The 27,857-nt window shown below is 36.4% G+C and overlaps 1 protein-coding gene across 1 annotated transcript; it reads right to left on the minus strand.

Annotated features, from left to right (window-relative positions):
* On the minus strand, positions 1 to 27,857 carry fam204a (family with sequence similarity 204 member A). Its single transcript, XM_020927350.2, has 7 exons — positions 27,500 to 27,857; positions 26,514 to 26,598; positions 26,346 to 26,382; positions 25,707 to 25,803; positions 23,799 to 23,888; positions 594 to 703; positions 1 to 255 (listed from the first exon to the last, which is right to left on the minus strand). Exons 1-7 carry the CDS (start codon positions 27,707 to 27,709, stop codon positions 204 to 206), a joined length of 681 nt encoding a protein of 226 aa, XP_020783009.1. The 5' UTR covers positions 27,710 to 27,857; the 3' UTR covers positions 1 to 203.

Here is a 27,857-nt window from a genome sequence, read left to right on the forward strand (position 1 = left end):
TTAGTAAAATGTCAAAATATTATTGACGTATAGCTGACAACTTGTTAGTTTGCACCAATATTTCTTCATTAACTTGACATTTCCACAGAATATAAATAAATAAAAATAAACAATCCTTTCATCTTGAAGACAGACGATCAAAAACATGTCTGTACGATTCTTGTAGTCCTTCTTCTACAAAAGTGTGTAAAGTCTTTGAGGCTTCACATGAATCCCATATTGCTCTTGGTTTCCCATCTTTTCTTGGCCTCAAATCTGCAAAAAAGTGTAAAAATTTAAAAAACAATTAAGAAATGTATGGAAATGTTTTGATTGATTATTTTTGATGTTCCTCTTTCAGATGATGATTACTTACCAGTATGTATTTTGCATTTTCGCTTTATTTATCCATCCCCACCACAAACTTTTTTTAACAATATTCATTTTGGTAACACTTTATAATAACTACTAACTCATTAAGATCAATTTGTTTACTAAGAATGATCCAAAAGCCCTACCAACATTTCACTGACCCCATCTCAATCAAACATTTAAATAAGATTATCGAATGTTGTGTCATCTGCTTTATCGTGTTTTGTAGAGAAATGGCATACCCCCAGGCGATCTCCTTCTTCCTCTTCTGTGCGGCCTTCAAAGCTTCCTCTTCCTGTTTGCGTTTGGCGTAGTCACGGCAACCAGCGGCTTCTGCGATTTTCACAGCCAGCTGTAAACACATAAAAAGGAGACCGTCAGCGAGGACAGCCACGCTACGGACCTGTCAGGACTACTTCATGTCAATCCACAGTCTATTTTATTAAGCTTTTACACATATTACGGGACATTTGATCAAAACAGACAGAAATAGCCAACATTAATTATAATTGTGGTATTAACGCATGTCAGATATCTTCGTTCGGTTTCATCATTTTGGACAGTGTAATTTTCTTTGCTTGGATTTGACCATTTTTGACAACTTTCCAGGATTTAAGCGATGCACTCAAATACACTGAAGACCACAAGACAACCTCTGTAAAAGCTTTATGAAAATCAGACTTCAAATTTTACGACGTCTGAAGAAATTTTATTCAAAGCAATGATAAACATAAGTGGTATGACGATAAAAGGCTTCCTGATTTGTAAGAATATTAAAAGTGGACCTTTTATGAAGCAGTTGTTTTGAGTTGGTTTGGTTCCTCTTGAGTTCAGAATACATTTCATTCACTTATTTGTCACCCTTTGAGTTGGTCCACAATCAGAACTACAGTCATGGGTTAGTCCTATTTTAGACCTGGATCTCTCAGTCACTCCTCCCCTCCCTGGATAGGCCAAACTCAGACAGGCAGAGCTTCTATCAGGTTTTATTTTAGATTTAGACTTAGACGAGCATTATTGATACCACAATGGAAATTATTTGGACACAGCAGCTCACACGTCACAATAAATATAATAATAAGAAGAGCAAACATATAATTTTTCTGACGCATATAGAAAAAAGATGAGCTGATAGGACATTGTTTAGATCAAAATCAAACTTCTCTTTTCTCAAAATCTGATTTCTGGAGTTGTCAGATTATTAAAATCACATGTAAACAGCAAAATTTGATGAGTAATCAGATTTCATTCTGATATTCTCTTTACCTACATCAGATTTTGCAGTTTGCATGTCACTTTAATAATCAGACAACTCTAGAAATCTGACAGTAATCTGATTTTTGTTTGGATGTAAACACAGCCACCATTGCACATTGATCCTCTCTGTTATTATCTTTTTTTATTTACTTATTTAATTTTTCCTCGTAAGATACCGTGTTGGACTATGAGCTCCTGTGATTGGTTAACCCACCTGTCAATCACTCCAATCTGCACTCTTTTGAACGATAAAACCATATTGTCTAAGCTGGCCAGACTAATTTATAAGTAACAATTTTTCCTATGCACACAATTCAGTTCATTAAAATAATGTGCAGCAATAGTTAGACCTTATGTGCAAGGAAGGTTATGGCTCTATTTATAATTAAGTTGGTTTATATTAAAAGAAGCACATTACAGCTTTTTAAAAACTGTGTATGTTTGGCTCAGAGGTCTATAATTTACTGTAACATTGTTTTATTAAAATGACCTATTTCTCTTTGGTTTGAAGTCTTTTGTACACTGCCTTTTAGCGTCACCTCACATTGTTTTTCTTTGTCATTACCTCTATTCCCCCTTGTTTAAAGTGCAAATGAAATAAGTATGATAAACAATAGTCTGCATTTATGCCATAGCTGCATTTTCTACATGTTTCTTTGGTCTCCGGGGGATACCGCTCCACCCCTGTTAGCGCAGTACTCCAGGCAGTCCCTCGAATCAAAAGTGAACTGAATGACCGTGACAGCAAGGAGCAAACAGCGAAATCCCTCCGCCGACATGTGCACATTGTGAGGCAGAATAATCCCAATAACCCACATCACATCAACGCACAGGAAACAAAGGGAAAATCCTGCTCCCCCGCTCCACTCTCCAGATGAGGTTTACTACTGAGGCAATAAACAACTTCCATAAACAACTTGGAACTATTTCAGCCAACCATTCGGGTAATTCTGTGTAATATTGACATGGTGCAGACCTGAGGGGGAGGGGGAGGAGTTAAAGCGATGGAGGAATGTACCAACAGCAGCAACAACACAAGAACAATTCAGCATCAACAATATAACAATATACACACAGTATACACAATAAAACACATCGTATACTACATGTTATATCACTCTGCCACCACTAGATGAAGTCATGAGCTACATAAGTCTGCTTTAGTACAGAAAAATAACAATCTTTCAACAAGTTTCAACTAAATTAATTGCTGGTAGGAGCAAGCAAAACAACAAAATATGTATAAACATAACTTCCTTAAATCCTTAAGTTTTTAAATTCTCATTACGGTTTATTTTCTATGATAATAAATGATAAACTTTTGTGCCTTTGTTAACATTATTATTAGTTTGTACGACCATAACCGAAAAACAAAAAACAAATCAAAGCTGGCATCATTAGACCTAAGAAAAAAAGTGACTGCATTTCTGTTCAAGGGGTTAGTTTATGGAACAACCTAAGAGATGAGTATAAAGCTTTATGTTTTGAAAGTTATAAAGCTCTGGAATGAATAAATTATGCATTAATTTTTTTTGTTTTAATTCGTATTTTTTCTCTTATATGTACAGTTGTAAATGCAAACTTGTTGTTCATGTGCTGCTGTCTTTTCCTTCTTGGAATTCTGTTATTGTTTAATAGGGTTTGGTACTTTTGCTTCAGCTTGGACCTTTTCTGTCATGATCCATGTAGTTGTGGTCTGTTTTGTTTTTGTTTTGTAGTGCTGCAAAATGACAGCCAGGCTGGTGCCATCTAGTGCCTCTGCTTAATTTCATTTCTCTCCAGTGACAAGGTCAGGAATCGGAATACACTAGACGGTTTGCAAGAACCCCAGAAGTGTGAGTTTGGGTACCAGCCAATCAGTGAAGAGCCATACATTCTGTGTTGGCAACGATTCTCGAGATCAAGGATTTAAAGCTGGAACAAAGAGAATGTTTGGTGAATTTCATCAAGGGGAAAGACGTTATTGCCCTTCTTCCTACAGGATTTGGGAAAAGCTTAATATACCAGTTAGTCCTGTTAGCGGCACATTGCATATGTCAATTACCCGCCAATGCTGCGAGGTCAGATGGTTTCTATGAAGTAAATCTGGTCAGTTTAGCAAAATGACCCAATGAAAAAAAATAATAAATTGTGCAACTATACATAATAGGCAAACGTAATTCTAGGCTTCATCCACTAGATGGAGTCACGAGCAACTCAAGTTTGTCAATTTGCTTAAAAAGGCACTTAATAAAAAGGAGATATAATACACTTTTTTTTTTTTTGCAATTTTAAACAATCAAATAAACATAACAAAACCAATAGCCCATTTTCACACATTTTGTTATCATCTTTTATGAATTTGGGAATAAAATACGTACAGAATGTTACACTGTGCTGCTTTAATTAGGCTGAACATCATCACATTTATTGTCAATACTCTTTGCGCAACAATGAACAATTTGCAAAAGTTATTCTGCCTTATATCCACTAGATGGTGTAATGAGCAACTCAAGTTTGTCAATATGCTTTAAAAGACACTTAATACTGAGATATAATACAATATTGCTATTTTAAACAGTCAAATAAACATAACAAAACCAATAGCCCATTTTCACACATTTTGTAATCATCTTTTATGAATTTGTCTAGTAAAATACACACAAATTGTTAGCAGTAATTGGACCTAACATCATCGCATTTAACGTCAATCCTTTTTGCGCAACAATGAACAGTTCGCAAAAGTTATTCTGCCTTACATCCACTAGATGGAGTCATGAGTGCTTTATAACTGCATCAGGAAAAAAATGTAGAGGAATTATATTGGAGTAAAGGTAATTCTGTCATAAATTACAGCTTGGCATTGAAGTTGCTACACTGGTAACTGTGGGCTTTGGGCGGGGTACGTCCAACCACTAGTTCAACAAACACAGCACTAACACAGACATTAACCATTCACTCTCCCATTTATTCACCAAGCGCCAAAATCATGAAGGAATGAATATTAATCTAATTTAAATCTTTGCCGAGACTCCTTTCAGTTGCAGCTAAAGGAGCTTGTTAGGGCCACTTTGGGTCTCGAATGGGCCACAAAACCTGCATGTGTAGATGAATGGTTCAAATTCAGCAAACCATTGGGTAATTCTGTGTAATATTCAAATAACACAATCAGGAGAGAGGGAGGGGGAGGCGAGGGGAGTCTTAAGGTAATGAAGAAATGTACCACCACGGTGCCACTCGGAAAGAAAAAAAAAAGACCTGCTTGAAAAAAAAAATGTTTCAATTATAATTAAGTGGGATAAACTTTATTAGAAAGGCTGAAACTAAAATATCTCCTAATGCATGCCGGGATTAAGCAGGTCAGAGCGAGCAGGCAGGAAAAATTAAACTCTAAAGGCTTTTTATCACCATATTTCAGGAACCAAGGGTGTAAAATGTTCTAATTTGGGATACATTAAAAGCTATAAAGGTCTTTGAAAAAGATTAATGGTACTTTGCTTGGATTTAAGATAAGGGCCGCGGCTGGCTGCTGCTGGTGCTGCTGCTCTCAGGCCCTCAGGCATTCATCTATACAGTCACTGCAGATTTGTAAAGCCTAGAGCGAACATACTGTCACAGCCCTCCACTCCTCTTTCTCTCCTTTTTCTCTCCTCTTTCTCTCTCCTCTTCTCCTACTTGTGCGTTTAACGGCTTTTATATCGTGTTTTGTACGGCTAAAGACTTGGACGCCTGATTGGTCTAACATTAGTGGCAGATTTATGGAGCGATGAATGGAAAAGATGAAAAAGGGGGTTTAGTTCTTCACTTTAAACTGGGTGGTTCTGACAAGCTCCGAGGGACAAAGAGATGGGGATTAGAGATGGTTCAGGCCTGGTTTAGTCATGGCCAAGTCCAAGTCCACCCTCTTCACTTGGACCCCGTTCTACCCAACTCACTTAACCACAAATGAACCTATTTAGCCTCAGCTTTTCCAACAAATCAGTCTGGTAATTCTTCAAAGTTTCATGTTCAGTTTAACAATGACATGCTGCTAATACTGCTGTTACTGTTAGTACCACTAGTACTGCTACTCCTACTATAACTACTTCTACTATTGCTACTACCACTACAGTTGCTTCGAATACTGTTGCTACTACTGCTACAATTACTTTGAATACTATTGCTACTACTACTACAATTACTTTGAATACTACTGCTACTACTGCTACTACTGCTACTAATACTATTGCTCCTACTGCTACTACTACTTTGAATACTATTGCTCCTACTACTACTTTGAATACTATTGCTCCTACTACTACTTTGAATACTATTGCTCCTACTACTACTACTTTGAATACTATTGCTCCTACTACTACTACTTCGAATAATATTGGTCCTACTACTACTACTACTACTACTACAAATAACATTGCTCCTACTATGACTACTTCAAATACTAACTGTAACCCTAATACTTTGCATACTACTACTACTACTACTACAATTACTTTGCATACTACTACTACTACTACTACAATTTCTTTGCATACTACTACTACTACTACTACAATTACTTTGCATACTACTACTACTACGAATACTACTACTACAAATACTTTGCATACTACTACTACTATTAATTACTTTGCATACTACTACTACTACTAATACAACTGCTTGACCTGACCGTGTAAAGTCACAATAGGACTGTACAATTACTTAAATATTAATCAAATCAAGATTACATTACTAGATAATATTAAACATATTATTCAGCTTCAGAAGTTTTTTTTTTTAATCAAGATCTTTGCAGTCAGACCTCAGCTAAGAGCGTTCACACTATTAACTGTATCAAAGGGCAGTAAACAAAGTCTTTCTTGTATATGTTTAAGAAATTAAGATTGGAAGACTGTCTGATTGGCCAATAAGTCTCATTAGTTTAGACAACATTTGGCATCCCTACAGTACAACTAAACAGTGAGCATACTTGCTTGTGGACCCTATAAAAAAATAAATTCGCTTCAGTGATGCTTTGTAGGGCTATGCAATTGTAATCCAGAAATAATATGGAAAGCCAGTTTTAATTTTGAAGAAAAAACAATTCAATTAATGTATATGAAGGGGAAAAAATATGTATGATTTCTGTCATAATGCCCCACCCCTACTTTAGTCTCAATTAAATTTATTTTATTTAACATTTTTAACACCAGTTTTGTCCTTGCATTCCTCCATTTGTTTTAGCAGGGCCTAAACTTTAATGTCAGGCGTTACCTAGGAGACCGAGCAGATCGAAAAGACAAAACGCCCCTCCAAAGTCTGATTAATCGAGCCTTGCAAACAGCTTATTTCCTTTAGCTGCATGCAAGTATGAAAATGAGATTGGGGCAGCAGTACATTGTGCAGATTTGTTCATTCTTATCTGAACAAAGCCAGCGGCAGCTTATTTCATGGATCACTGGCACCGTGGGCTCTGCGGCTCCAAGCAGGTGACGCTCCTCTCTCTGCGCCGACAACCAAATTAGCAAAAACTCGCCACAAATTAGCCTCTCATATTTTCAGTAATATGACATTATTTTTCATTTACTTTTTTTGATCCACTTTTCAGGATTTTTCGCACCCCTCCCCGTGCGTGCCAAATCCTTTCACATCACAGACTGCGGAAAATGGGAATAAACGGTGGAATAAAGGAAGCCGGAGTAAATGCAGAAGACAACCAGACCTCTAGTCCTTTGTTTATGGGGTCTACACTTAGCAGCTAATATTAATGTACACTTACCAGAGGCCACCAATACTTTGAAGAAATGTGAATACTTGGTCCTCATTACATTAGGAAATACAAAACTATTTACAATGACTTAGTCTAATTGAAAAACAAAGCCTCAACACTGACACAATCATGCCAACAGTGTTCACAATGTTCACTGTATAACTGTGAGAGTCAAGGCAATATCACTTCAACTTATTCAATATCTTACACTGAAATCAGTTGAAATATACTGACAAAATCCTATAGGTTTTCCTGCTTTGCTTTATAGGCGAGGCACTAACATTACACATATTATAGCTTGTCAGTTGCCGATTGATGATTAACATTTTGCCATTACTTCAAAATAGAGGTTCTTTGTAACATAACCATTCATAAGACTGAACAATTTTAGAAAGTCTAACCAATTTTGCGATAACATTTATGTTCAAATCAAGATTAATTTCACGGTAAATGTGAAAATGTTCTGAATAAAAACTTGACTGAACTATTAACACCTAAGTTAATAAAAAAAAAATATCCTGTGCTTTTTAGTAGTGAGGCACTGATCCAGTAGCCTGATTCACCAGCCGGTTTCACTTCGTAGAAACCGTCTCACCTCACAGCATTAGAATTTGTTCGCTCAACGGTAGGCAGGTGCTATTTTTTCATTTAACCAATCGCTGCTATTTGGTTGTGATGAACTGGTATATTAAGCTTTTTCCAAAATCCCGTAGGAAGAAGGGCAATAACATCTTTCCCCTTGATAAAATTCACCAAACATTCTCTTTGTTCCGGCTTTAAATCCTCGATCTCGTGAATCGTTGCCAACACAGAATGTATGGCTCTTCGCTGATTGTCTGGTGCCGGGACTCACACTTCCGGGGTTTTTGCGAACCATCTAGTGTATTCCGATTCCTGACCTAGTCGCTGGAGAGAAATGAAATTGAGCGGAGGCACTAGGTGGTGCCAGCCTGGCTACTGATCCAGCTTTTTCAGTTCCAATACTTTCGCTTTAAGAATACAATACCCAATACCAGTGCAGAGACTAATAACAGCATTTATTTCCTTTCGACAAAAAATGAATAAATAAAAAAGACAAAACTGATCCAGATGTGTTATGTAGCTGTTATTTATCCCTCAAGTAACTACAGAACAGCTTTCTATAAATAAAAGCTCAAACATAATGAGACTTTCTGGGTCAATTACAACCACTAAATAGTCATATTTCATCAATTTATGTGTCCAAATTGGATATCAGATCAGTGTATTTTTTGAAGAGAATATATTAACTAATAAAATAACTAAATAATTGCAGCTTTATTTGTGACTAATCTTATAACTTTAAAACTTAGCATAGAAAACTCAAATCAAACCAAATGCAATATAATGTAAATCCCATTGCATCTTAAGTTATAGTGGATATCTTGCGGTTCATATTAACGCAAAAATTAGCTCAGTCTCCATCCCTGTGGCTCTGTGTGGCCCAAAGACGGTGCAGTTAACACACGGTTTATTCACTGGATTAATGCTCTGACCTTTGGAAGATCTGAAATATTCACGGGCACAAAGGAGAGAGGAGAAGAGGGGGAGGAAGAGGAGGAAAACGAGGAGGAAGAGAGGAGGAGGAGGAGGAGAGAGGGACGAGGCGAAGGTTAAGTCAACACCGGCGTCTCTGCATTCAGGTCTGGGTCGTCCTGGAGACTCACACACCCCCCAAAAACACGAGGCTATGAAAATTAAATCAGGCACCCAGCTGATCAGATTAGCACAGTGGATTTTGGGCATAGTTAGGTGGTAGTGATCAAAAACACACTTCAGTAACAAAAGACATTAAAGTTCACTACGGAATCTTTTTTTAAAGGACTACTGTGCAACATTTCTTTTTGAGAACTGCCATTTGCTTGCCTTTGTGGAGATGTTGATGCTTTGCCTGGAATATTCTGAATTATGGCATAAAAATTTGACCTTTTTAAATGTTTTGGTGTCTATATTGCACAAAAAATCATCATCTACTCAAGTTTAATGCCATACTGTGGAATATTCAAGGAAAAGCAGAAATATCAGAGACAAGCAGGCAGCGTATCCTTAACTAGAAAAGTTTGCAGTGCACATTTAACTAAAATATATTGTGACAAGAGTGCATTAGTCACACAATCTTGAATTTCCTACTTTCCTGGGAACTGGAATAAACTTTTGGATATAAAATACCAAAATACCCCAATAATTTCAGCCATGTAATATGTTTTGACGCATATGAATGAATTATGCTTTTAATTTGTTACGTGGAAACTCCAACAGAAAAGAATAAGACATATATAGAGTAGAGATGTAACAGTTATCCAAATCTCACAGTACGATATTATCACAATATGCAGCTCACAGTACCATATCTATTGTAATATTTTAAAGAGGCTAATATAATTGTAGATGGGACACTTCCTTGCTTTTAAAATACCAATGACAAGATTTTGGTGTGAATTATTTCTATCATAATCCCAAGAATTCAAGTAAAAAACATATTTCTTCATGTTGTTTGCACTAAAATGAATCATGGGATATGTAGTTCCCAATGTTTATAAGCTGTTGCTACTATAAAACCATGCATTTAAGCAAAGGAACTTGTAATTTGATATATTGTGACTAAAAAGATTTTGGATATTGTGACGATATTTTTATGAGACTTCTGATGATATGATATCCCGAAATTTGGATATTGTTACATCCCTAGTACCCTTAACTAGAAAAGTTGTACAGTCTACATTTAACTAAAAGATATTGCGACAAGAGCGCATTAGTCACATAATCTTGAATTTCTTACTTTCCTGGGAAATGGAATAATTATAAAAATATAGTGTAAGAGTAAGGATGAAATGATATCCAAATCTCACGGTACGATATTTATTGCAATACTTTGGAGAGGTTTATATAATTGTAGATGGGACACTTTTTTGCTTTTAAAATACCTTGACAAGATTTTGGTGTGAATTATTTCCATCATAATCCTAAGAATTCAAGTAAAAAACATATTTCTTCATGTTGTCTGCACTGAAATGAATCATGGGATATGTAGTTCGACATGTTTATAAGCTGTTGCTTCTATAAAACCATGCATTTAAGCAAAGGAACGTGTAATTCAATGACAGCCCACGATATTATTGTGAGACTATTGACGATACGATACCACGATATTTTGGTTATTGTTACATCCGTAATATAGAGATATACAGAATAACAATAGCATGTGTAGTCATATTCAATACAATTAACAATTAGAATAAGTAAATAAATAAATAATTAATAATACTTTTGCTGTGGGAATTTGTGTTTTCGTTAATGACATAGAAATGCTTCCCACATCTCAATGCCTGTGTAATTGCAGCAAAAATACTGAGTTAACCATAGCACTGCACCTGTACTGTAGTGTCTAACCTTAAAACCACAGTGGCAATTAAACAGCAGGTGCATCAGAACAATGGTGGACTAAATGAGCAGGAAATGACTTGTCTGTGTGGATAAAGTGTTAAAGCTCCTATTAACAATATGAAATAAATGATGGCTTTAAGGAAGAAATGGTCTTAAAGCCATTCATGAAATCCCTATCCAGGACGCCTCTTCCAATTAAAACGTGTGAGAGGTGGATTAGCTGGGGCTATATGGCTTTGGCTCGCTAAATCACCTCCCCGAGCTGCTCCACTGCCTTCAACGTGTAAACGATTAATGAGGGGTCTAATTCCCTTATCACAGGACCTTAATGCCTAAATAATGTGCCCTTAGTCAACTCTGGGAAGCAGGGCCCTATAAAAAGGAATGAATATCAGATTAGCCAGCTCAAATGGTTTTTCAGCACATTTCTGAAGACTAGAGGACAAGAGGAAAAAAAAACTTTGGATAGTTCAGGTCCAGGTCTTTACAACAAGAAGGTCAAAGGGCAAAGGTCATGTGAATACCACCCATGATGCGCTCAAAAGAGATGGACAGCAGGGAAGTTTTTAAGCTACTTCTTAATGGGGGTAATAGCCTCGAGACAAAGCAAAGGAGAATTTAAATGTCTTTCGCAGATAATAGAAGTGATAGTGAAACAACAACACATGTCTTTGTGCATCTAAGGCTGAATTGTGTCGTGTTGTGTGTTCATAACTTATTAGCAAACTTAGTGAAACAACAAAGACACCACAAAGTAAAGAGTGGGTTAGGGACCACCTTCAAAGTTTGGAAGCACCAACCGATGACAGCAAGAGCATGAAGGACTGAGGTAATTGTATTAATCCAGGATAAAAAAAATAAATTAAAAAAAAACATGAAAAAACTAAACAAAAACAAAACTACAAGCTCTTGCGCTATTTCTGAACTCTTTAGATTTTATATTGTTGTTAGGGGTATGCAAAAATATTGAAATATCGATATATCGTATCATTTAATGTGATGTACAGTATCGATATCGTGGGCTGCTGTATTGATATATCGCCAAGAGTATTTTTTTGGTATATTTTATGAAATTATTTTGTTACAGCACTACAGTTTTGTTGCTTGTTCAGAGGAAGGAAACTCGTTTATGCAACAATTTGACATTTTCACAGTTTTGATGAAATGATGACTGAATGATAATGCACAAGAAGTGGTTTAACAAAGACTTTTAGTATCTCAGCCATGATTTAGCCTTTATATTTTATTGTAACAGTATCGAATCAATTTGAAATCTATCGTACTGAATCGTATCGAATCATAAGCTCACTGTATCGAGGTATGTATCGTATCGGCAACTTCTGAATGATACCCAGCCCTAATTGTTATGTCCTTCAAATAAAACTAGACATAAAGTACATGTATACACACCATTATTAACAATTCTGCATGACAGACCCACCTTAGGAAGTGTAATGTCATTGTACACTTTCAAAACATAAAATAAAATGGTCTCCACTAGGGATGTAACAATAACCAAAATTTTGCAATATCGTATCGTCAAAACTCTCACAATAATATCGAGAGCTGTCACAATATATCGAATTACAAGTTCCTTTGCTTAAATGCATGGTTTTATAGTAGCAACAGCTTATAAACACAGGGAACTACATATCCCATGATTCATTTCAGTGTAGACAATATGAAGAAATATGTTTTTTTACTTTCATTCTTGGGATTATGACGGTAATGATTTGCAGCTAAGTCTTGTCAAGGTATTTTAAATGCAAAAAGTATCCTGTCTACAATTATTATGCAGTATGTATATTATGTACATTAACCACTCCAAAATATTGCAATAAATATCGTACCATGAAATGAATTTTGAGGTAATATCGTACTGTGAGATTTGGATATTGTTACATCTCTAGTCTCCACATGACTTATTCAACCTCACTATGTTTAGACCCTACTAGGTCCTTCTTTACACCTTGTGATGTCATCAAGTGGTAATACAGGAGCCAATTTTAGGGACAATCCCTATTGGACAAAAGGTAAAAGGAGCCGTTACCTGACATCACAAGGTGGAGCAGAGCATGAATGAAAAAAAAGCACAACTAGAAGTATATTTTTGAGAAAGAAACTGCATTATAACATGGTTTAGAACTCACAACAGCCAGTTTTTAATCTGAAATCTGTCCAAGTACCTGATGGTCAGTGCTTATGTACTCCCAGGTCTAAACTCAAATCCAAATCCACTTTATTTCTACAGCACATTTTACAAACAAAGCAGTTTCCAAAGTGCTGCACAGAGATTGTAAAATGAAGACCACAAAAGGGTAAATTGCTAAAATTGGTCATACCAGTCCTAAAACAATAAAACAAGTAACATCAAAATACAAGCAAAAACCATAAAAATCTAAAAAAAAATAGCAGTAAATAAATAAAATAAATAAAAGACACAGAGGACCACACAACTCACGCGGTGTTAAAACCCAGAGAAGAAAAGTGGGTTTTAAGATGAGACTTAAAACACTCCACTGTGGGGACTGTTCGGACGTGGGGTCGCTGTACCCCTGATTGGCAAACCCTGAGGAACGACACCAAACACAGCACAGTCTAGTTATTCTATTACCTTTGTATCGTGCTAATATAAAACCAAGTATACAGTAAAGTACATCTCTGACCTGTCAACCTGTCATACGTGCAGTCATCAATAATCACCTTATCAGTCCTCCAGGGGGCAGCGTCACAATAGCCCCCTGTAATCTGCCCCGACTCTGACAAACACTATCACACATGAGCATAAAGCAGAGCTGCCATTTTAATCTGATGCGAGATACGGGACATGTCATCTTTGGGGAGAAGACCAAAAAAATCTCCAAAGTTCTTCTGCTTTGTTGAAGTCTCCATTATCAGGGCTCTTGTGAGAAGCTTATTAGCGAGCTTTGAACTTACAATAATATGCCATCAACAGTTTTATAAGCTAATTAGAAAATAACTGTTTAATTAATGAGTGAGTGGCATAAAATGGCAATCATGAAAAAGGAAACCAAGGGTGCTAAGCTTTCACTACCACCAATTAAGGACTAATTACAAACAAATTATATATGTGTTTTGCTGTGGGCTTCGACGTGAAAAAAAATGGCTTTAATTAAAAGAGAAAACATGCTAATTAATTAAACAGCACACAAATCTACATTGAAAAGTATGCTTTGTCTATCAAGTAATTAATGGAATACAATAATCCAAATGAGATTCCCAGGCATTTGATAAAAGCCTATTCCAAAATCCATTTCAAAAATTAATGGGCGAAAATTTAATGTGAGTCATGCGAGATACAATAAAAGTTCATTGGGTGATAAATTGCTGAAAAATGAAGAAGGAGGAAGGAACAAAGACAGGAGTTTTGTTAAAGTGCAGAATGAAGGACCCCGGGGGTAAGACGGGAAAGGGAGGGGGGGGTCTAAAATATGAGGCGGGGCAAGTCCAAATCTGATAAAAACTCTTTCCTTAAAATAACTGCGGTAATTTCTTTATACTAAACACGAGTTTCAGCAAAGAAGAGGAGACTTAAACTATGGGAGCTCTACTGGGACATTAGGATAACAATGGACAAAACCAGTTCAAATGGGTCAGAGGATTGGTTGATTAAAGGTGCACAGAGTAAATTTTCTGGTTGGGAATCTGTGACATGCTTGTCTCCATTGAGCTGTGATTGCTTTGACTTGAATTTTACTTTAATTTTTTATTTTTTTTTTCCAAAAACTCACTGAAAAAATCCATTCTTATTGTGAGCTGTCACCTCTGGCTTGTGACTTGGCTTGATTGCCTGCTTTTCTATGTAGACAGAAAAGTTACCGTATTTTTTTAACTATAAGGCGCACTTAAAATCCTTTAATTTTCTCAACAATTGACAGTGCGCCTTATAATCTGGTACATCCTATGTATTAATTCTGATTGTGCTTACTGATCTCAAACCGATTTTATGTGGTACACGGTGCTCAAATATCTGTGAAAAATGTTTTAGTACGACTTTGGTAAGCAAAGCCGCACCATTATACAGTCTATGCATATGACCTGCAGACTTATAATCTCTGAAAAGTTTCACATGAACCATTTCCAACATGATAGAAGCACAGAACAGTCCTTTAGTCCAACAGAAGCTGATTGCCTCAACGCACAAGGAAAGAGCTGTTCTTTTCAGCATTTATAGGTTATGCAAATGAGTCATACAGTTTTAAGTTTCATTTCTGTAAAACGTAAACAAACGTGTGCAAAGCTGCATTAAACACATTATTACTCAATGTATATTTGAGTCCTCCTCGTAGGAAATAAAAAACAAATTTAAATTATCCACCCACATTCACATTTATAATACACATTCACCAAGACAGGGAGGCAACACCAGGCGAATTACGCCACAATCTGCCAATGGATCGTGGATGACTGGGTTAAGGAATCAGTCTCAAGTGTCGTCGCGTTGTTTCACTTAATGCGCTTTATAATCTGGTGCTCCTTATGTATGAAAATAGTCGAGAGAATTCAAGATTATTGATATTATGCTTTATAATCTGGTGCGCCATTATAATCTGGTGCGCTTTATAATCCAAAAAATATTATAAATGCAATATCTGCAATAAACTGTGGAACATTTTACCACTAGAAAGTTTACAAAGTGCACCTTTAACTTGTTTGTCAATCTTCCTCAATGAAAAACGATCCATCTATGAGAACATCTGGCATAACAAAGCCTCAGCACATCAATTTATCCAAGGAAAAGATAATCGAAAGCACTATCGTTACATAAATTTATATGTGTCTGCTATGAAAATGTAAAGAAATGTGTAAACTTTTGGTAGAATAATGACCGAACATTAATGAATAAATATAAATGGATATAATATAAAAGGTTGTTATGTTTTGTAACAAAAGCCGGTCACACGTGTTAGTGTGTACAGAGGGCCCATAGCTCTCATCACACCTATTAAAGTGCATTACCACTTCAAAACACAACCTGCTCCGTCTGCCTCTCCACGGGGTCCCTGTGCACCCAGACCTCCAGCACTACAGACATGAAAGAGAAAAGTTATTCTGCTGTGGACCATTTTAAATCAAAGTGAAGAAACACTATGGAAAATGTCACACAAAAGCAGCCAGTCAGACCTATTATTTCTCAGTGTTGTACAATAAATTAGTTTGGTCCCTGTCACCTCTATATGACAAGTGGGCAGAATGAACAGACCAGCTTTGAACTAACATAATTTAAAATATAGACACCCAGTCAATTTATGAATGACAGTGATTATCGTTTAAACTTTGTAAATAAGTTATGTTAATGCCAAAACTAGAAGTTGACATTTTTCACAACAGTTTTGTCAAATGGTGATTTGTCAGTCAAATTTTCTATATTTGAAAGTTGTAGACCTTCTATTATGAAATTAAAAGCCATGAAAACACATTGATACACATGATATAAACAAAGCACACTGCTCACCAAACATATATGGTCACAGTATATAGGAAAAAGATATATTCAGTTACAGAGTTGTCAAAAATTCACTACTCAGGTAATAATCAATACCAAATCACACTCATTTCAGCTGAAATCATACTATTAACTTATTCTGAAGTTGTATAACCGCATAGTATAATTATGGAGTATTATTAGTTTATGTTGAAAATTACAAAATCTTGTAAACAATTATGATTATTAAATGGAGATGGTAACGCAGCCCAGATTTCAGGGCTAGTATATCAGTGCATCTTTGTTGTCAAAAGTGTTGAACCTCAGATAATAATCGATATTAAAACTTGTATTGAAACTACTGAAAATACTAAGTAAGCATTTGTGATACTAAAAAACAATCACATTCACAGGACAGAAATGAACTAGAGATGTAACAATAACTGAAATGTCGTGATATCGGTCAAAAGTCTCACAATAATATCGAGAGCTGCCACAATATATCGAATTACAAGTTCCTTTGCTTAAATGCATTGTTCTTTAGTAGGAACAGCTAATAAACTACGCATCCCATGATTCATTTCAGCACAGACAAAATGAAGAAATATGTTTTTTACTTGAATTCTTGGAATTCTGATAGTAATAATTCACACCAAAAATCTTGTCAAGGTATTTTAAAAGCAAAATATCTAAAATATCTCAATAAATATCATACCGTGAGATGCATATAGTGATAATATCGTCCCGAGAGATTTGGATATCTTTCCATGTCTAAAATTAACCTTTCCTGAATAGCTTGATTGATCTCAACAAATATAAAACCACATTAAATTAAATTAAATCCATGGACCACTATGGAACCTACCTGTATGAGGGACTACAAAAATATAAGCCCACATGGTAATATAAATGAAAGTACAATGACTTAATGTTGAAAATCACATTCTGTTATCTAAACAAAGATTTTTTTTTAAATTGTCATTGTGGTGTCGGAATTGGGATTGAGTATCAAATCTATTCCTTAGTGTCAAAATCGAGTTAGAAATTTTAGTATTGAAACTATTTGACAATTAAGTCCGACCAAAAATTTAACAAATCCCTACAAACTTAAAACTTGACAAATACAGGACATTGGAAGGTCACAGAAGGTGCCCTCTGTACATTCGCCTCATTTGACACTAATCTCTGTTCATTGGTCCCATTCATATTCCCATCGTTTAACCCAAGTCATTGTCTTGGTGAATGTGAATTATCAGCAGCTGCTCATTGTGTTTGGAGCATTTGAGCATGTGCGAGTTATAATATGCCTCATTTTGAGCGGCTCAGATTTCAGAGAGAGAAAGGAAAGCCCCACTGTCCTTGAAACAGACCCTGGAAATGCTGGAACAAAGGTGGAGGAGACGCGCTTCTGCTCAAACAAAGAAATATTAAAACCTTTGGATAATTTGAGGCTTTTCAGGAAAATGTGCAGCGTGTAAAAGACTAGAATAGAGACGCAGAGTAGAGGCATGTGACGGTTCAATTCTTCATACCATGGATCATGTATTTGTAGTATTTGCTTCAGAGGTGGAAAAAAAAAACCCACAATGCTCCTTGTTATATTTCTTTTAAAGGGACAGTCTGGAATTTTGGATATAGGACCTCATTTCCTAGTGAGCCAGAGTGTTGGAGACGTGTGGAGACACTTTTTAAAATATTCCATCCAGTCCTTTTATTTGCAGAGGTCACTGGTGCTAGGCTAGTGCATGTCAATGGCCATAGTTATCCTGCCACTAAAAACAGTCTTACCCACTCCACAAAACACCCGAAACAAATCTATTATTACGCCAGACTGTCGATGTGAATGTCTGTGTTGATAGAATAATTTTAGAAGTAAAACCAACCTTGCATTTGAAGGATTTATGTCTGAGCAGCAGCAGTGAGTTGTACTTCCTGATAGAAAGTTTGGCAGGAGCGGACTGATATCACCTATCACCTATCTTACCGGCAAAGTAAAATTCTGCTGCTGCTGCTGCTGCTGAGAAAATAGTCCCTCAACATGCGACGATTCATGCGATGCAAGGTTAGTTTTATTTCAAACATTATTCTATCAACACAGACATTCACATCGACAGTCTGGTGTAACAATAGATTTTCTTCGGGTGTTTTATGGAGTAGGAAAGACTGTTTTTAGTGGCAGGCTAACTATGGCCATTGACATGCACTAGCCTAGCACCAGCGGGAAAAAAAGTGTCTCCACATGTCTCCAACACTCGGGCTCACTAGGAAATGAGGTCCTATGTCTAAAATTCCGGACTGCCCCTTTAAGCTATTATAGTATTAGAGACTACAAGGGATTTAACGATATCCAAATCTCTTGTTACGATATTATCACGATATGCATCTCATGGTACGATATTTATTGTGATATTTTAAAGAGGCTTATATCATTGTAGATAGGACACGTTTCTACTTTTAAAATACCTTGACAAGATTTTGGTGTGAATTATTTCCGTCATAATCCCAAGAATTCAAGTAAAAACATATCTCTTAATATTTTCTGCACTGAAATGAATCATGGGATATGTAGTTTCCTATGTCTATAAGCTGTTGCTGTTATAAAACCATGCATTTAAGCAAAGGAACTTGTAATTTGATATATTGTGACAGCCCACGATATTATTGTGAGACTTTTGACGATACGATATCACGATATTTCTGTTATTGTTACATCCCTAGAGACTGTCATCACTGATACACAAAACACATAAACAAGCTTGGTGTCTTGCCCAAAGACACCACAACAGTACTGGCTGGGATCTAACCCTTACACTCTACCAACTGAGCAGCTATCCCCCTGCATTGTGCCATTTCCAAGCCTGGATAAATACTGTATGTCTGCAAAGCAATGCTATTTCTTCAGAATGATGAAAATGTATTAGGAGTTGCCATGACGATTAACAATTTAAACAAAACTGTAAATCTTTTGAATGGAAAAAAAGTCCTCCAAAGCTGATTTAGTGTGGTAGTATAATAAGGACACGTCAAAACAATTTTATAAGCCAAAAGATTCTAAAATTAAACTTTAACAAACATGAATTTAATGTGCTCTAGTTTAGTCCATATTTTTACATAATTACGTTACACTACCATCATTAAGCACCAGCTACTGAACCCTTACACTGACAGGCTCTGTGTTGTTTCAGCTGTACATGTCACTCACTCAACACAATGCTAATTACAGATTTAATTAGCCCGCGTGCAACTTGTTCAAAGTAAAATAATGTGCGGTAATCAAAGTCTGGCAGCCCAGTCCTGCTAATTGGAGGACATTAACCTTATAATCTGTGGAGCCATTTTGCTTTGTGTCTCTGAAAAGTAACATCCCCAAATAATCAATAGACTCCTGTAATTGCGGCATAGAAGACAAGTGAGTATTAGCGGGCATTAATTTGTGCTAAAGAAGTTGTAATTTGTGGTATAATCTTAATTCCTTTGCTAAAAACCACAACTTTTATCTTTACTTCCAGTAACTCTTCAAAAAACATTCACAAACTCAACCTGCTGTATCCTTAGTGTGCGTTTGAAGTTAGCTGGATGAAAGCGCCATTATCAGGCATTTTCAAAGACGCCTTCAAAACAGCTTTTTTACCAAATTATTTTAGCGTTTGTTGATTTTAAAGAAAAAAGTAGAGCAGTGGAAATCATTAACTGATGTGCGGAACGCTGAAACAAACATGGTCTTAAAATAAAAGCGTTTTTTTCAGTGTTTTCCCAAAATTCCTCTTTGCTTTGTCAAGATAACATGTTTGAGATTGGGTTGGGTATATGCTTGAATATTGCAGCACATCATTTAGTAAAGATTTCTATACAAAACAATGCCTAAAGCTACACACAGCCTCTTTAGTTCTTCACAGCTGTCGGGACGTTTTGCATTTTTACATTGGAAACCTGCTCCTATTCTCTCAATGGAAAAGAGCTGCCATAGTCAAGTGTTGATGTTATGAGCGTAAACACATTAAAACATCTAAGCCCCACTCCGCTCCACAAATGAGGCACTCAATTATAAGCTTGAAATTGATTTTGGCCACAACGGGGATTATCGATCCTCTAAATGTTTGTCACACGGCTCCTTGTCAAAAAGTGAGCGCGGGGCCAGTAAACAAACACGGAAGCTTTTCACCGATCTCATATAATCCTTTTGAACTGATGCACGTGATTTCAAATTGTGTTAATATCAAAGAAGTGTACCGGAGCTGATATGACTGATAGGATGAATTCATACCATAATTACATAATCAGCATATTTAAATAGAGCTATGTATATACCAACACAATTGATGGACCAGGCACATTCACTTTGCTTGTCAGTGTAATTTGCAAATCAAGGATCAAATCGCAATGAGCCTCCAAGCAAAAGTACTCCAAGTATAAATGTAAAAACGTTGGAAAGATCAGTTTTCCTCTCATACTGATTCATTTTTCTGTATTATTAAACTCAATTAAAATGGATTTTATTAATTTCATGAACATAAACAAGACAGACATTTAGTCGAGACAAACATTTAGTCGAGACAGACATTTAGTTAGTGCCATTTACCTCAAAACATATTCCAGTTATTATTATCCAAAGTCTGAAATCTGCTCCAAACCACATGCTTTTACTGACATTGGCTTTGGCTGTAGACCCTTTATATTAAAATAATATTGTTGACTTTTCATACTTTGCAGTGTCATCACGCTGGGGGTGTGCTGCATATATTTCTAAGCAGTTACCATGGTGACACAATGCACACATTGGCCAACACTGCCAAAAAAGTTTTAAGATCAGACAGGTCTGAAAAAAAAAAACTCAAGAAAAAATACAAAACATATTTAAACAACTCATTTTCAGAAGCCTGTGATCAATACGAGCGTTCATGGTCCTGTTTAAGTGCTTTTTTTATGTTTGTTTGTTTTTTAATAAAGAGGTGAGAGACAAAACTGATTAAATAATTGACTAATACTAGCTATCTTGTGGCACTAATATTATTTGAGATTAACTTCTTGTAGTTCCAGCTAAGTTAGTACTTTTTGGTCAGCTTGTGTTAAAATAAGATAAGACAGATTAGAGTCTAATAAAGCCTTAGACAGAGCAGAGCCTATAGTTAGCATTAAAACCACATAATTGTATATTTCTGCTACCAAACATGGGTTTATTGTTGGCATGTTTCAATCACATTACTGGAAAGTTGTGTATCGGTAAAATAATGTTGCAAGACTACACGATATTTAGAGAAATATTTTGTGACGTGGCACAGTAAGACTTGCATTTCACAGAAGGAAAGTTCTAGCTTTAGTTTGTTCATTCTTCAGTGCATTTCTGTCTGTATTTTGCATGTTTTGTCTGTGTCTGTATATTCCTCTACGTCCAATAATATGAGGGCCAGGGTATGTCTAAGATAGCACTTTACCAGAACAAATTCACAATGTTTTGTTTTTATTAACTTATAAATAATACAGACATTAAAGCTGGTGTACCTGATTCGCAACCCATAAAAGGAGGAAACAGGTATTTAAATCTACCTGACTACCCTCTCACAAATGTTTTCTTACAAGTTTGGAAGGTATTTTTGAGTGTTTAGGACTCTCACCTTACAGCAAGAAGGTTCTGAGTTCAAATCCAAGACCAAACAGTACCTTTTTTGTATGGATTTTGAAGCTCTTTCTTTGTTTACATATCATTTTTGTATTTATTTATGTTATTTTGTTGTACAACCTGTATGTAAAATATCAAATAAAGCACTTTACCTTACCTAAACAAATTCACCTCACTATTCATTCATGCTTCTGTGTTTTTATTTTTTACACAACTTTCCAAAATGGCCGATTCACTTGTTCTTGTGCGAATGAAGTTATCAGTGCTAAACAAGGCTTGGAGGCTGCCAGACTGCTGTCACGTCCCATCACAGTTTTGGCAGGAAGCGCTGCAGGTGCCAGGAGCCGGGACCCACTACTAGGGACTGGGGCTCAAACCAATCCAGCGCCCTGTAAGAAGCTTTCTGAAGCATAACGCAGGTGCCACTCACAAGAGCCCCTGTTTAAGCCCCTTTATTTGACCAGTCGCTCGTGGGTAAGATGAGAAATGGTGCTGATGCTGTAGGCTGATGTCTATTAAACACAGGAGATGACAGGGCCAAGCGTGTAATGCCACTGCAATGAATATAACAAGGGATTTCCCCACTTTTAAATACGGAGAGATGTTTTAGGAGTCTGGCGCAAAATGGTATTGCTTTGAGCATGGCCACAAATTCAACACTGGTGAATGAAAGATGGCGATGTTTGCCTGGCAATATAATATTTTTTACAAACAATATGTAATATGTTCAAAAGTAAATACACAATACATAGTAGCTTTTTTTCCTTCTTTTATGTTTTGCACTTAAAGGGCTGATATTACCCTATTTTCTGATTTCTGTTATGTTGTTTCTCCATCAGAAATATACCTGGAGTTGTGTTTTGTTTCATTCACGTTTAACACACAAATCCTGCCCTGCATAACAACGTAGAACGGAGCATTTTAAGCTTTTGAGATGCAGATAGACTAATAATAAAGGGTTACTCAAACATGTGAATGAGACAAAACACAACTCCAGGTATGTGTTTGAGAAGGTAACAACATTATAATAGTTAATTTAGCATAATAAAGGACCTTTAACAGTTAGATTTATGAACAATCGAGCAAATGTTTCATCTTCTTTTAAAATAATGGTAGTGCCTTCAGTGGACTTCTAAAAAGTTTAGTTCAATTGGTTGTGCCTGGAAAGAATATTTTGTATATTTATATCTCATTCGAAGAGAGAATATGGGATTTTAGCAAGCATTATGTGTTTTTTGAGATGATGGCAGTAGATGAAATGCATTAATAACTGTCCTGATAAAAAGCTGATCATTATCAAATGCAAACTGAGCTTTCACAGAGTGCTGAAACTTTGACAGTTTCCATGTTTTTATAAGCAAAAGCCTCATTTTGACCTTGCTGCCAGTTTAACATGAAATATTATAAAGCGGGGTATTTTGGCTTGTGAGTGATCCCTGAGAGCTGGTAGGAGGCCTGAAAGTAAACTACATGTTTGTCATTATAAAAGCAGCTTATGTGGCCTCAAAGCAGTATCCATCATAAAACAAAGAAGTTTAACTTTGATGGTTGAAGTACAGTGAAGAAGTAACGCTGGAGCCATGTGTCTTTTAAACTACAATTATATGTGTGTGTGGGCTACATTTTATGCTAAATTAGTTTCAAACCACTTGATCCTTGATGCCTGCCAAGACGGTTCGTTACAAAACTTCAGGCACTGCATTTAGGGACATGTAGACTTCAAAGGTATGAAACTCTTACCTGGAGAGTGATTTAACAGTTGGCTTGAAAGCAATGTACCCTTCATTAAAAAGCAGAGCCAAAAGTCCTTTAGACAGCGCCGTACTTCAAAACTAAGGGGAGGGCTTTCTATTAACTCAATGGAAAAAGGCTGCAGGACTGAATGGTGGGAGTCTGCGTGTGTTTTTGTTCCTCTATGTCTTTGCAGCAGAAATGGACACGGATCCATTAGCCTGATTTGTCACAGCGGGAGCACCCAGAGATCTGTTATCACGTACCTCTCTCGTAGCAAGGCTGTCGCTCATCTCCTCCGCTTTTGCAATGTCCCCTTCAGCAATGGCCCTCTCTATGCTCTTTTCTAGGCCGGACTGCGAAAGACGGAGACGAAATTTAGATTTTTTTTTTAAATAGGGAGAGAGAGAGAATCAAAGTAACTTCACAAGTCCCCAGGGTCTTATTTTTAATATGATTGCCATTACCACAAATATGTAGATTTCGCTTCACAAATGAAAACCTTTTTGATTGGATATTAGTAGGGAAATCTTAGAAATGCTACAGGAGATTACCAAACATAAATGTGCTTCTTTAATTATACACTTCCATTACTGAGAGGGGGTGCAGAGCGGCCCCCGGATACTGATGGCAGTGCAGTTTTGAGTGATGCGCCAATCTGAAGAGCTGGGACATCTCATCACTAAACAGACTAGAAAGAGACTATGATTAGGAGAGCTCAGATGCAGTTTAAATAGATATACCCCACTGCAAAAGTACAGTGCTATTAAGCTTAAAAATGCCAAATATGCAACAATATAGCAGCCTGGATATGATTTCACATAATTATTTCTTGTGTATACTGAGGCTGACACCGATAGAGTCTAGTTTGAAGTCTCAATTATCATGTATTGTGCCAAAACTGACAGATCATCACGCTTTGTGCCAAGAAATACATTTAAGGTCAGAGAATACGCGCTGTCAGCAGATGAAATAATAACATTACAGTGCTTTGACAGCTTTTTACTTTCCTGCATATGCGAACAAGTCTCTCTAAGTATGAAATGAAATCATATATTAATTACAAAAAAGTGCATTTGAGGAACGGGGGCAGCCCTCATTATGTCGACATGACAAGTTCTTTCTCTTTCAGCTCGTTAATCATGTCTTTATCCCCTCACAGTTGGCCCATTCAAAACCAGGCTACAATCAGCAAAAACTCAATTTTATGGTTTTCCAAGATAAATTAAGGACAAAATACTCCCAAATAATCATTAAAGGGATTTCAAATTGAAATGAAAAGACTTTCTATTCAGTGGGTCAGCTAAATGTTCATCAGGCATTTTGCTTCACTGGCAATTGACATGCTTTTACATTAACAGCCCAATTATCCTTAAGAGAAGAAAATGTTTGAATTAGTCTGTGGACACGTATCACTATCCTACTGGTTTCCAACAATTTCAGTTTGAATATTTCTGCTTTCAGACAAAGCTTTGTTAACATATACCATTATAATTCATATCATAGTGAACCTTGAAGAACAGTGATTTTCTGTCTAAACCATGGAATTTAGCGGTTTGACTAATTTAGGTTCTTTGGTCACTAGCCATACCTTTTGGGTTTTTTTTTCCATCAAATGTCATTTTAAATAACTTTGTCATGCTTATTTATATATTTCATGTTATTTAAATCTTTAGTTCATCACCTAATCACAGCATACTGAAAATCATTACAGCAACCTGACCTTTAGTAGGTTTCAAACTACTTCACTTCATATAACTGGTTGGTTAAGAGTCTCTGCAAATACAGTATCTCCAATCAGTGTTAGTGCAATATGTAGTGGTTTTTGGATATCATATGATTTTCTAATCTTGCAGCTCTAAAGCAGACACACAGTATCCTAACCCGCTCTTATTCTGTCAGGCAACATTTAGGTTTTCACTGGGATTCTTACAGAGAAAACCTACATCTCATTTTAATCTCAGCCATGCACGAATCCTGTGTAATCTTATCACTAAATGTAGCCGAACATAATCCTTAATATTCTTCTCAATGTCAGGTCGAGTTGCCATAGTGATTCTTCTAATCCGAGCGGCATATCACGTGAAACAATGAGCAGAAACACAAAGGATGTGAAGGTGTACTAACAGTATTAAAGCAGAACAGATAAGTTGGGAGACAGCAGCCATTGTTACCTTCGGAGGGGGTTTTGAGCATGAGGGGGGTTGAAAACGATCATTTGAACCAAAATACTGCTTAAGCTCATCCCAGTGCTTCTCCTTCTCCTGCTCTCTGCGAAAAAGGGAAATGTGTGTTAATGTTCACAGCATGTACAAGGCTTTTAGTACAATCTTGGCACTTGGAGATACGTTCAGCTGGCAGCACACTGACATTAGTGCCAGTCTGATTTAAGCTTTCATCTTTGTTTTCTAGATTTGAATTTACTCATAAGGAAAATAAATCTTTAATTTAACAGTTTATAAATAGCACTGCCTTATTAATAAATTGTATGCCTTTATTTCTTTCTAACTTCAACTGTATTTTTCTCCCATTCTACCACGGTGTGCTGACAACTCAAAACTTCCCAAATGCTTGAATTCTTGCAAACTGTAATAGAGGGAATTACTATATTTATGCTAAACTTTACAACAATAAAACACATCTTTCTTTCTACAGCCTTGTAACTAGTTCTGGTACAATGTATTTCAAGAAATATTCACAATCCCTAAACTTTATAAGAGAATAAAAGAGGATAACAAAATCAACACTATAGTATTTTAGTTTATGATAGCATGAATCCTTATTTCTAGAGGTCACAGATGAATTTGCAATACCTGTTGTCTTCAGGTGGATCACTATTACTCACTGTTCCTGTCGAACAAGATGAAAAAAATACTTAGATAGGGATGTATCAATACAGTTTCCCTACAAATAAACCTTGATACTATACGATGCAGGCACACCAGTTTGAAGACTAGAACAATAGAGAAGCTTTTTATCACCTTTCTTTTTCCGTCTTCTTTTTCTTTTTCTGGGAACCTCTATTTTTTTAGCTTCTTCTTTTTTCTTCTGTAGATCCTTGAATTTCTTTAAAAATAATACACAGCGTTAGTGACCTCTTATACAAACTTGAACCTCCTTGGACACTGTAGCTCACACATTGCATTACAGTAACAATGATCATGAATTAGTGGTTTTGATAAAAGAAAAATTAAAGCAGTAAATTTGCAAGATGTACATATAGATATGCATATGTACAGAATAGAATGAAATACAGATAAATCAAATATATCTAAACATGTCAAGCCAATATGCAAGAAGTGCCTAACAAGAAGTGTTTGCAGAGTTAAAATACTTAGCAAGACAGTCACAAACATCGCGTGGAAGAATCATTGTAGTATGTTGGGTATGGATTTGGCTCCTTTAATTGTATGTGGTGATTTTTGCAAAGAGTGACCACATTTTCAAAATTTAAAACTGTGATCACCCACTGGGATGTTTGGTATAAATAAAATTGTGAAAACAGCATGTAACATTGTGCATTCTCATGTCAATCATAATCTGTCAGACTGCTATCACTGCACCTTTTTGCTGTATGGTCACAGTCTTTTGTATTTTGGCTAAACAAATGACAACTGATGCTCCTCTTTACTGTTGGCAGGGATCAAATTAGTCAAGAATTGTGATAGTCCTGTTTTAGACCTGATACAGTCCTGGTTTAGAGCTTAGTTTAGTCCTGGTTTATATCAAATTAGTTAAAAATAGGGACACCAAAAATAGGGACACCTGGAACGTTTCTTGTATAAAACTGGGACAAATCACTGGTTTTGTATAAATCTGCTGGGACAGAGGACATAGGGCTCAAACTGGGACTGTCTCGGGTAAATAGGGACATCTGGTCACCCTATTTTTGCACAATCATTTAATATAAGAGTAAGAGTCAGCTGCAGTACCTTGTGGATTATTATGCTTCTTATAATGCACATACTTGCCACATTTCCTGAGGTATACCAGGCAGACTGCATTGCCCTTCACTGCTAGCATCACATGCGCTGACACTTGGCAACACTTCCACTGCAGGTGCTGCGTTTTGCTGTTTGGGTCTCAACTTTTCGCTCTCTTCTTCCTCCACATCCTCCTCTTCGTCGGGACTAAGCTCGTCATCCGTAAAACCTTTCGGCAAGAGACCACTGAACATAGCGACAAAGCAGTTCACGAATAGTTACTGAAAATGACAACGCGATTTTCTTTTAAAAAAGTAAAAACTCTGTGTTAATTTGCAGGTTTTAGCATTAGCATTAGCATTAGAATCGGCTGCAGTCAAGAGCGGCACGTACTTCCGGGTA

The sequence above is a fragment of the Boleophthalmus pectinirostris genome, unplaced genomic scaffold, assembly GCF_026225935.1.
Source record: "Boleophthalmus pectinirostris isolate CB_2022bp ecotype Guang Dong unplaced genomic scaffold, ASM2622593v1 HiC_scaffold_5, whole genome shotgun sequence".
In the NCBI taxonomy this organism is placed as follows: Eukaryota; Metazoa; Chordata; class Actinopteri; order Gobiiformes; family Gobiidae; genus Boleophthalmus; species Boleophthalmus pectinirostris.

Excerpts from the sequence above, each read along its gene's own strand:
- fam204a (XM_020927350.2), bottom strand. The coding sequence starts at position 27,709 with ATGTTCAGTGGTCTCTTGCCGAAAGGTTTTACGGATGACGAGCTTAGT. Across the intron at positions 26,599-27,499 it reads TACCTCAGGAAATGTGGCAA|AAATTCAAGGATCTACAGAA; the intron begins GTATGTGCATTA and ends TTATTTTTAAAG. Across the intron at positions 25,804-26,345 it reads GATCCACCTGAAGACAACAG|AGAGCAGGAGAAGGAGAAGC; the intron begins GTATTGCAAATT and ends CCTTTTTCGCAG.